Source organism: Protopterus annectens, chromosome 3.part0, assembly GCF_019279795.1.
Source record: "Protopterus annectens isolate FY-2018-M chromosome 3.part0, PAN1.0, whole genome shotgun sequence".
Lineage (NCBI taxonomy): Eukaryota > Metazoa > Chordata > Ceratodontiformes > Protopteridae > Protopterus > Protopterus annectens.
In genome coordinates, this window is record NC_056731.1 from 386,026,641 (window position 1) to 386,039,351 (window position 12,711).

General features: G+C 37.5%; 1 gene segment (V, D, J or C); it reads left to right on the forward strand.

Moving 5' to 3' along the window:
• Window positions 1–8,842: 8,842 nt before the first annotated feature.
• LOC122797260 lies at window positions 8,843–9,388 on the forward strand. The segment is given in 2 exon segments: window positions 8,843–8,910; window positions 8,995–9,388. Coding segments are annotated over 2 exon segments (417 nt in total).
• The last annotated feature ends 3,323 nt before the right edge of the window (window positions 9,389–12,711 follow it).

Here is a 12,711-nt window from a genome sequence, read left to right on the forward strand (position 1 = left end):
TTAGAATCATATTTTACAAGGCAGTAGAGTCAACCATTCTGGGACTTACTCAAGCAGACATGTGAAATCCTTTTACATGACCTCACCCAATATAATTTTGTGCAAGTTTAACCATGTACATTTATTCAAGAATGCGACCACTGTCCTGGATGAATGTCCTTTTCTCCATGCAGCTTGCATCAGTCCAGCTAAAACATTCAGTACCTTGCAAGAGGATCACAAACAAACTCAAGGATATAAAGTTAAATGCTGGTCATACATAACGGGTAAGAAGAGGAAGACTTCTATCATAACCATCCTTTGTCACCAGTGAAGATCCTCTAGGATCTGTCCCGGAGTCACTGCTTTTAGGCATCTTCATCTCAGATGATAAAACTGACACCAGTGTCCTTTCAACAAAAATCTTCAAATTTCCCAGTATCATCTTTAATCCAGCTGGCAACACTTCAATTTAAATAGCATTTTCTGTACAGTCAAGCATTCTGGCATTTGGCAAAGAAACTTACCTGTGTTATGCATTATTTTGTAAGGAATTGCCTGGGGGGGGCAGTCACTATCTGACCCACCTTGGGTGGGGTTGTAGGAATTGCTGATTGTTAACCAAATGGATAGGCTTTGTTCACCACTATGACAGTTTATCTTCAGGTGATGCTAACTGCTGCCTTAAAAGGTAGGTTACAATATAATGGAATACACTTTTTACATTGGGTAGAAGTGTTTACAGTCATCACTTCCAAGTCGGTGGATGGGAGATGCTGTAGGGTTGGAAGGTTGCTTACTTTGTTCACAGCCTGAGGAAGAAGGCCTGAGGACACTCTACTCTCTGCCAGATTGTTGTCATCATTGGGTTACCCTAGTTGCAGTGAAGTTTGCTGCAAAGATTAATGACTTAAAGTGCTGCCTGAATAGGTGGGGAAGGAGGCTGGGGATCAAGTCATGGCCAGATTTCAGATAAGATAATGGAGGGGACTGTGCCTATTACTGAATGGATTTGGGGATGGGAGGATATTGGTCACTGCAAGATGGTTGTGGAGAATGGCATCTCTGCTCACTATCACAGTGGCTGACAACAGGCTTCGTGTCTGATCAGTAAAAGGCAGAATGCAAGGACTGGGTAAATGGAAGTGATCAGAACCAAAATGCAGAGAGATGCATTGCCCTTGCAAAGTGTCTATCTACTCAGATATGTTTCTGAATCCATCACCAGTGGGCAGGGAAGTCAGTTAAGGCATGAGAGCAATTATTGCAAACCACTACCCTGCATGCTATTAAGGGTATTTTGTATGCACTATGCACTAAAGTGGAAGCAGTCTATAGAGGATAAATTATGAGTTGTTTGTGAAGCTGACGTCCTCATCATGACTCTTTTGTCAGGCCAAGCCACCTTGCCATTGGCATGTATTCATCAATTCCTTTCCAGATTTACCACTTATTTATGTCTGAAAAAAATCTGCAAATATCTGACTTTCTGACAGCTACAGAGTAACATGGCAATGAGTCAACAAGAAATCTTAGAAAAGGATTTTATTTCTGGAAGAGGCATTTTCAGCCTACCACATATTGATTAGGTAAGGCTGCAGGTAACATCAGTGTATCAAAATATGTTTGTATAACCAGGAATTGCTAAATTAAAAAAAAAAGAAAGAAAAAAAAAGAAAAACAGAAGAATAGCCTATCAAGGACATGACCATGCAATGGGAACTGTCTTTATATATTATCAATAAAAAATAATATTTACACAACAATATTCCAAGCAGAAATCCATATAATCCCTCATCCTCTGATAATATAGCACTTTGAAAATACCATAGTTTAAATCATATTTAAATACCATAGTTGAAAATTAAATTACGGTCAGACAGTGACAGTCCCAGAGTTTGCAATAGGTCAGCTTGATAAGCATATATCATAAGTATATGTTCATATTTTTACCAACATGATGAGACAAATGAAAAAAATTATACACCACAGTAGAACAATCTTATTCATCATCACTTCAACAAGTAGTTTTTTTTCAGATACTGGATCAGACAATGACTGGTTGTTCCTGCGAAGCTGTGCAGTGTAGAGAATAGGTGCTCGTTTTAATAGTCTGGACTGTAGTCTTCCTGGAACACACTAAAATATTTGATATTTACAAGACAGTAAATGTACAGTTCAGTGAAAATTTTAGCGCACTAATTTCTTTATATGAAGAAGAACAAGTAAGTGCAGCATGGGATGAATAACTTACAAACACTTCCTAAAAGCCATAAGTGTGTTGCAATTTAAAACTGTTAGAAAACTGGAAGGAGGAGGAATCCAACCCCAATGAGGTTTATGCGTTTTTTCATAAGTAAAGTTTTTTCATTAACAAGGTCTGTATTTTTTTCTTGTTTTTTAATGGTATTTGTAACCTCTTGAGTGGAATAGTCAAATAACCCTTTTTAGCCAGCAAGGCCCAAAGTGCAGTTCTCACTTATAAATGTGCATTGCTTTCTTTAAAAGAAGGCAAAGATAAGTATGCATACACTGAAGTTCAGTGCAGAGGTATATTTTATTTTTATCTCTCTCTCCCTCTTTCTCCCCTACTACTAGCATGTGTTCCTCAGAATGCTTCCTTAGGTGTGGTTGTCTCACCATATATTTCCCATGGAACATAATGAGTTGGGAGCATGCAATAGAAACACCATTTCCTCACTAGCATTCCAAAATGTCTAAGCATTTAAGTTTAATACCTTCAAAATGGTGACACACAGCTCCCCCACCAGTATAGACACACATACATACAAAATCATACAAGCACCCACATACGCACACATACAAACATGGATGACGCACACACATGCATATACACACAGGCACAGACAGACACATGCACACACTGCTCAGGAGTTGGATCCATCCAGATAAAGTACAGTGCAGCTCAGACAACATCTTCCTGTTTCACACAACAACAATGCACTAAGTTGACACTGTTTTACATGGTTAATAGTGGAAAGCAAGCTAATATCTACCAGTCAGTCTGTCCTTTTTTCTTTAATTGCCTCTTCCTCTTCCTAACTCAGTATCGGTGACATTTCTGAAATGGAGGCAGACTGGAGTAAGGTTGTATATATACACTTGTGCTTGCTGACTAGCTACACTATCTAAGGCAAAGGAATGATGCTATGAGCTGCTTCCTGTAGTGAAAAGTACAGGGTTTGATTCTTTCCACCTCCATTTACCTGTTGTGTAACTAAGAACAAGTTACTGAACCAGACAGTACTTCTAGGTTTTGCCCACCGGGCTGACTTGTTTAACAAATAGGTAAATTAAATGAAGACAGTAAATTAGTTCAAAAGGTTGTCCATTATGTTAGTAGAATTGACAAACATCAACTAATATTCAAAAATGCATTCATAACAGATGTACATTTTATCAACAGATAATGCCAGATATCATTATAACGAAATAAAGTGAAAAAATGCAGTCACTTTGTTTTCGTTTTTTTACCTAATGATTGAGCAGGTTAAATATCACATCCTATTAGAGTACTGGTCCGGACCATGAGCACACCTTGTCCATATAACAGCCAGTATTACTAGGATATGATAATGAAAAATAACCACATGGAAATACATGGCACATACCCACATTATAAAACAATTTCCAAAAGTCATATGTAGCCCAAATCAGCCAGTTAGTGGATATGTCCGTTTTGCAACCACAGTCCCTTGTATGCCTTTATAACTCACCTTGAGTGGCTGCAGATATTGCATTATGATATTTTCCAGTCCTTGCATTTAAACGCTCATGATAATATTTGTTGTTATTTATACCCCTTTATCACTAAGTCTGGGGAATGACTATAAACATATTGTAATTTACTAGTCCCGCAAAACTTTTGTCTTTATGTAAAACACACACACACACACACACACACACACACACACACACACACACACACACACACACACACACACACACACACACTACACAGGAGTTGATGACTTCTATCTTCATAGTTAACCCAGCTATCCAAAGTACAAAAGCATGATTGATAATGTATTCTTCACCAAATCTCTGCAAAAATGTGGTCCATAAATGTAGCCTAGCAGCATTTCCTAAGCATTGTAGAGCAGCACTTTAACCAGAGTAGTTCTCAGTTAATCTGCATGATTACAGAGTACAGAAACAATACTTCCTGTAAGTAATACCACCAAGTCTTCTGTTTAATTAATGATTACTTTCTGCAGTTTGCAGTCTACAAATTGTATTACCGCATGGTGCACCTAATTGTTGTTAGCGCTGTATCCCTTAACCATTACCCTGTCCATTCCCTGCATTATGCATTGGAAAATTTGTTGTGGAACACATTTCTGTCAATTTATTGTTCTCTGTTTAGAAAGACTTGATGGAGAATTTTTTTTTCCTCGTCTCATTTCCTGGAAATAACAGTTGCTGTGGTACTCTGGGACGTTCTGTTGAACATCTGTGCCACAGTATAGTAACAATCTCAATCCTAAGGAAATGCTAACTACTGAACCAGTCAAATATCAAACCCCCAAACATGTTTCAATAACTGTCTGCCTCCTTAATTTTGACAAGAAACGCAATAGATTTCTGCACCCTTCCATAAATAGTAGAGTCCGTCTAATCTGTGAGTGAATCTATAGCATAACCTGTTACTCCAACAGCCACCTGTGACCATTGTCACCACATTCCATATCTAGTACAATGTCATTTTGTAACTATAGATTCCTTTTTAAGAAAAAAGCATGTTCCATTAAAATAGTCTTAATAGGTAACAAAGGAAGAAACACAAATAATTTTGATTACTTAAACAAACATTTATTTTTTAACTATTTCATCCCAAATTACTGTATATTAATTTCACTAGTTTCTTTAAAATGTCAGGATATATAATAATAATAATGTGTGTGTGTGTGTGTGTGTGTGTGTGTGTGTGTGTGTGTGTGTGTGTGTGTGTGTGTGTGTGTGTGTGCATATTTTAATGTGTGCATGTGTGTGTGTGTGTAGGGGGGGCTTATGCCAATGCTATGATGGGCCTCCAGTGATAACTAGCACAGGAAATTGCTGATCTGCTCTAGCAATGGTTAAGAGCAATTCAGAGATATGCAGATATGCAAATTATCTGATAAAAGTCTTTATTCATTGCTGCTATGTCCCTGAACTGCAATATCCCACATTGTGGAATCAGTCACTTTTAACCACAACTCTGCCAGTGGTGGGGTTCTTTCTGAATCCCTAGAAATTTGTGCAACAACTCAAAATGCAAGGCTTTATTAGAAGAATCTGCAGATTTATGTGAAATTATGTAATATTACATCCTGTTAGAGTAGTAGATAATGAGCGCACCTTACCCATATAACAGCCATCAAGTACTGAGAGGTACAATTAGTATATAATGATGAAAAATCACCACAGGGAAATATATGATACATGCCCATAGTATAAAACAGTTACAACAAGTGATATGTAACTCAAATCAGACAAGTTACCGGGCACATCAGTTTTGCTACTACAGTCCCTTGTATGCCCTTTATAACTCACCTTGAGTGGCTGCAGACATTACATTATGATATTTTTCCCATCCTTGCATTTAAGCACTCACAATATTATTTATTGTTATTTATATCCCTGCATCCCTTCATTACCAAACCTGGGGAATGACTATAAATGTACTGTAATTTATTAACCCCACAAAACTTTGGTGTTTATATGAAACACACATACACACACACACACATATGCACACACGGATCTACTTCATAACATTGAAATTTGATAACGCTGAATTTCATAACATTGAGACCAAGACATCTAAATCCCAAAACATTGAAAACCCGAAACACTGAAAACTCAGAACATTGAAAGTGGTTTCATAACATTGGAAACTACAATGCATATGTAAATAACACCCTCTCCACCTATAACAACACCTAACTAACAAACATACTTTCTACTATGTTTCTGCAGGGGGACAAGCCCCCTACACCCCCACCCCATAAATTAAATATACCAACTCCAAGATCGCACTACAGTGGAAAAAAGTTAATTTCCTAACCTCATTACACTGAGGTTAAGAAATTAAATTTTTTCCACTGTAGTGCGATCTTGGAGTTGGTATATTTAATTTATAGGGTGTGTGGAGGGCAGAGCTCCCCACATCGGGGGTGCAGGGGGGCTTCACCCCCTGCAGAAATGTACTAGAAAGTGTGTTCGTTAGTTAGGTGTTTTTGTAGGTGGAGGTGATATTATTCACTTGTGCAATGTAGTATTCAATGTTATGAAGCAAAATCCCAAAATGAGTATGGAGCAGGCAAGCAACTTCTTAAAACCATCAACGAATTTATTAATATCAAAATAAATGAATGAAGTATTAACGCTTTCATCTCGATTCTATAATTAACAGAGACTTCATCATATTATTTGTCTATCAGTAGTCTGCTAAAATTAAAAGCCCTTAGCAGACATTAATAAATTTAATCAATAGTCATTGGTTTTTACAAAATTATAAGCTTAGTTATTAACCCATATATATTGGTATAATGATAATGAGTTATAATAGCTTAGTTTTGTTTTAATTTAATATGTGTAGTAAAAGTACAGAACAGGGAATCCAAACACTCGAAGCCGGTACTGTCACGTTAAACACTTTATTGTATGTTGAGCGCTTTCATCTGCTTACATGCATGCAGATTTCATTTTCAATTACAAAAACATAAAAACAAATATATATATATTTAGGCAAACACTAATTGTTAATATAATTAATATAATTCTTAAAAGCATCAAAGTTCCTCAACTGAAATGCCTAGCCATAAGACATTTAATACACTGAAATGTTATGAAAATACTGAAATGTTATAAAAATACAAATACAAAAGTACTTGACTTAAGATTCTGAATTCTTCTAAATAAAATAAAAAAAATGTGTGTACAAAGTGTTAAAATTAAAAAAAGTACTTTACTAACTCTATAAAATACATATAATTAATATAAATATTAAATATTGTATAATAATGGTAGATGGAATTGATATTTAATTGTTTAACATTTTAATGACAGGGTATTGTATTGTTTTATTTGCACACTGTTGCTTTAAATTATTCAGTTCCGACTGCTTCAGGATATGTCATTTTAATGTGTTTTTAAATGGTTTGTTTGCTTTCAAAATTTGTATCTGATGAAGTCTCTGTTAATTATAGAATCGAGACAAAAGTGTTAATACTTCATTCATTTATTTTGATATTAATAAATTCGTTGGTGGTTTTAAGAAGTTGCTTGCCTGCTCCATATTTGTTTTGTGATTTTACTGGTTTACTTGTTTTTGGATCTAGTTAATGTTATGAAGCACACTTTCCATGTTCTGAGTTTTCAATGTTTTGGATTTTCAGGGTTTTGAATTTTCGATGTCATAGCCTTAATGTTATGAAATTCAACATTATGAAATTTCGCGCGTGTGCGCGCGCACACACACACACACACACACACACACACACACACACACACTACACAGGAGTTGATGCCCTCTATCTTTGTAGTTAACCCAGCTATCCAAAGTACAAAAGCATGATTGATAATGTATTCTTCACCAAATCTCTGCCAAAGTGTGGTCCATAAATGTAGCCTAGCAGCATTTCCTAAGCATTGTAGAGCAGCACTTTAACCAGAGTAGTTCTCAGTTAATCTGCATGATTACAGAGTACAGAAACAATACTTCCTGCAAGTATCAGCACAAAGTCTTCTGTTTAGTTAATAGTAACTTTCTGCAGTTTGCAATCCACTATTGGTATGACCTGCATGGCACACAGCATAATTTTTAGAGCTGTATACCTAAACTATTACCCTGCACTATGCATTGAAGAATTTGTTTTGGAACAAGTTTTATCTCTCCATTTTTTGTTGTCTGTTTAGAAAGTCTTGGTGGGAGAAGTTTTGTTTTTTTTTTTTCCCCTCATATTTCATTTCCTGGAAATAACAGTTGCTGTGGTACTCTGGGACATTAAATTGAACATCTGTGTCACAATATAGTAGCATCTAACTCCTAAAGGAATGCTAACTACTCAGCCAGTGAAATACCAAACCCCAAAATAACTGTCTGCTACCTTGATTCTGCCAAGAAATACAATAAATTTCTGCACCCTTCTGCTTAATCTGTGACTGAATCTACAGGATAGCCTGTTACTCCAATAGCCAGGTGTGACCATTGTCACCATGTTCCATATCTAGAGGGGTTTCACCAGTGAAGTTTTTTTTATTTTCAAGAAAGTTTTCAAGAAAACAATGTAAAATCTTCAAATGACATATTTTGTAACTAGAGACATATTTTTAAGAAAAAAGCATGCTCCATTAAAACAGTCAATACATAACGAAGGAAGAAACAAATAATTTTGATTATTTAAACATTTTTTTTAATTAAGTTATCCCAAATTACTGTACATTAATTTCATTACTTTCTCTAAAATATCAAGCTATGTAATGAGAAATATCATTTCTCTGACAAACAAATTAATTAAAATAATATTTTTACACCTTTGGCTTTGATATTTTTTTTTCTGTAGTGACTAAAACAAATGCAGTCCATGCCATCCTTACTGAGTCTATACATTCTCAAGTCCTCTGGACTATACAAAATATTTTCTTTTACTGGTAAAAATATTGTACCACTAAAATAATCAAACATACTTCAGTAAAGGGTATAATGTTATACTAAGGAAAGGAACAAAGGACTCTTTTAAAGGAGAGCAATGAAACAATCTTGAAACGTGATTGGTTAATGCCAAGCGTGACTCAAGAATAACTTCCCTGAATAATTTTATGCAGCATTTAACAAGTCTCACTTACTTTACAAGCACATAAACTGACTTACAGGAGTCATCATGTCCCCCTTCCTAGTCTTTCTAGCAGCTGTATTCGCATCTTGTAAGTCTCCCAGCACTGCGTGAAGTTAAAGTTACAAACTTGTGACAAGCTAAGCTGAAGTAATTTTTGTCTTTTGTTTTTCAGTTGGACATGCTGTTGAGCTACATCAGGAAACATTGTCAATAGTCAGACCTGCAGATCAACAGAAAACTGCAGCATTTAATTGTAAAGCTACTGGATTAGACAGTAGCTACCCTTATATTCACTGGTATCGACAGAAGGGAGATGGCACGCTTAAACGCATTTTATATTATAATAGAGATTCATCAAGTGTTTCTAAAGACCCAGAATTTACTGAACAAGGAAAATATGAAGCTGAGCACACTAATGATATCTTCACACTTCGTGTACATAGGATTGTAGGTGACAATGAAGGCACATATTACTGTGCGCACTGGGATACCACAGTGGTTAACAAACATAATTGGCCTGCACAAAATCATTCATTCAAATGCTAATGCTATGATTCACTCTGTATAACCACAAACACCTCACTTTGGGAGGAAGCCACAGCTGCAGCTGTTTATGAGTCTTTTGAAAATGCAAACATTTTCTTATACAATGAAGTATTTTCCATTGCGAAAAAAGCTAAGATTATAAATGTTACAGTGCTACTCTTATGTGTAGGTCTCTCTCTCTCTTAGACATGAAAAATGATGCAGTTGAAGGCTTGGTTTACCAACAGTGATTAAATGTATGCTACCATGTACATTATGAAGTTTTCTAACTTTTCATTTCTCACTTTCATGATAAAAATAGTCTGGAATATATGGAAACTTCTCACATTCAAATTTAAACTACGTTATAGTATGTGAAAAGGCTTTGTTATGAAATGCTGAGGGGCAAAACCCTATGCATCAGCAATGCGAAAAAAAATAAAAATAAAAAACACAAAATGTCACAAACATCAACTTCAAGTACTTTTTCAGGGGGAAAAGCTCCCTGCACTCCCTTATGTGGGCTGAAAGCCTCCATACCCTCAGAAAGTTCTGTACACCAACTCAATGGTCACACCAATTCAAAAAGGGGAGAAATCTTCTTAAAGAGAGAATCACTGCTAGTGTACATTTAAAAATTGAACCAACGATGAATTCCTATGGAAAACAGACATTGGTGTTGTGCTGTTCAGCATTTTTGGCTTTGGCTGACTGACACTTGTGAAATTTCAACATGGCCAGTTATAGTGATACCATGTGAAAAACAAAACTCAATCCTTGTATCTGCTCTTTCAATTACAGTCACATTCAGAACCATCTGCTTAACATTGCCTTTACACAGTGTCAATTATTAATTGCCTTGTGTGCCTTTCACTATGCAGTTAGCTCATTAATGCAGAGGATTAAGGAAGCTGCTGTTAACATTTAGCATCCTGTACTCCAGAATTTTATTGTCTCTGCCATAATTTGCCTACTACATACCTCTGAGCAAACCACTTAAGCAGGCAATGCTCTGGTGAAGTTGGAATAGGCTCCTCAATTACCTCCTGCACTGCATGCCTTTTAACTACTTTTCCAAGATACACACTGTTGTCTGTGCCATTCATTCTTTTAGCATCAAATTCTACATTTTATGACTTCTTTTTCCATCCATATCAGATGCAATACAGACAAATGCCTGCTAGCCCAAATTCACATGCTATATGCCATGCAAAGTACTCACCATGCCTCTTCCATCGCCTACCGCACACTACATACTTTGTGCATATTTTCTCCTGCTTTTCTCCCACCTAGACAATAACTGTTATACCTCCAAATCCCTGGGCAACACACACATTATTTAAAGAAAGCAAGCACTTTCAAATAGCAATGCTACAATTTAATATTTTATGCTACACTTTGTATGTTTTTTTTTCTTTCTTGAAATCTCCATTATTAAAGCAAGGTGGACATTCATTAATGACCAGGGGTAACACTAAAACAAAACAACTTCCACTAGTTAAATGTCACTGCACAACAAAAGTACACAAAAAATGCAAATATGAACATATTTTCAAGAAAATATGGGGGGATTTAATAAAGCCTACACAGACGTTTTTTCTGTGTAGACATCGTGGCACACTGCTTACATGAAAGTAAGCAGGTGTGCGATCTAGTAAACAGAGCTGAGTGGCACACATGAGCGCACCAACACAAAAGTATCCATGGCATGTAAATCACCTCATAAGCAGGTTTTATCTTTTTTTAATAATCTGGGTATGTATGCGCAGCGCGCTGCAGTCATGCTGTTATGAAACAAAATTAGAACGTGTAAAAATGGACTCTTTTACTATGTGACAGTAATGTATTATAGTACCCTCCATGGAGTATCTACAGTGGTGGCATGGTGCTGTTGCTAACGAGGCAGGGCCTGGAACCATGTAGTTTCCAGTTTGTGTACATGGATCTCTGTCCAATTGAGCTGGGGTTACTGAATAGCACAAATGAGTATCCATGTCTGCAGATCCCATCGGAGTAGGCAGAGAACCATGTTGGAGTCCAGAGAAGAGGTAGCTGACATCAAAGGGGGGTGTGACTGAGGACCTGAAGCTCATTGGAACTCAGTGGCACCTGTTTGTGGGGCTCGATGCTGGGCTGAGCAGGGGAGTGTACAGTTTCTGCTAAGCTTTGTTTACCTTTCGGGTGTGTGTTTGACCATGTTTGAGCATGTTTCTGCAGCACACTGCCGAGCTGAGCATGACCTTTCATGGGGGTGTGTGCAGTGACTGCTGTGCATTGTTTACCTTGGCTGTTCATGTTTGCATGGTGTACTGCAGTGCTGAGCAAGGAAGGCTGTCAAAAAAAATTGGCTGAGAAAGCCAATGATATATTAATTATTGATGACCCCTGTTTCACTTAGACTGAGACCATTAACAGTCCTTAATGATGTACATGGCATGTGGAATGCATCATAGGTAGCCAATCACTCAGGCTGAACCTAGAGAAGAACACTATAAAGGTTGCATTCACCCTACAAACTAATTTCACCCCCATATTCTGCACCAGTGGAGTACAGACGTGGGATTTTTAACTGAAAGAATGCTAGGGGCTGCTGCAGGTCTGCTACATCTCTATGTGCTAGATGCTGAAGTCAATGCTGCTGCTGACAATAGGCCTAGATTGAGAAGCAGAACAGTGCACAGGCCCAGGGTAACCATCCAGGAGCTACATGAGCTGGAGATTGTAGAGCACTACAGGGTGGACAGGGACATACTACAAGAACTCACCGAGTTCTGCAGTTATCAACTCAGACCCAGAGCCAACAGAGGGGATCCCATCCCAATGGAAACAAAGTTATATGTAGCTCTTAGGATACTAGCTACAGGTACTTTCCAAAGACCAACTGTAGACATGATGGAGGTCCCACAGGCATCTGCATCCAGCGTACTCCACCAGTTCCTGGATGCCATGCCACCACATGCCAGTGAGCACATTTATTTTCCCCTTACACCTGAGGTGAGGGCCAGCAGTATGCAACAGTTCTACCATGTAGAACACTACCCCAAAGTATTGGGTGCCATAGATTGCACTAATGTACACAACAAGGCACTGCCTTGTGAGGAGGGTAGAATCTACCTTAACCGCAAGGGGTATCACTCCAACTGCCAGGTCATGTGCAATGCCCAGGGCATTATAATGAATGCATGTGCTGACAGCCCTGGCATCACAGCTGTACCAGATGTTTTCTGGGGGGACATCCCGCATGGCCATTTACTGATGGATGCTGGCTATGCACTGGAACCGTAGATGATGACACCCATATTAAATGTGCACACACACACCGAAGAACACTATAATGGGGCACACTCACAAACTAGGAACATCA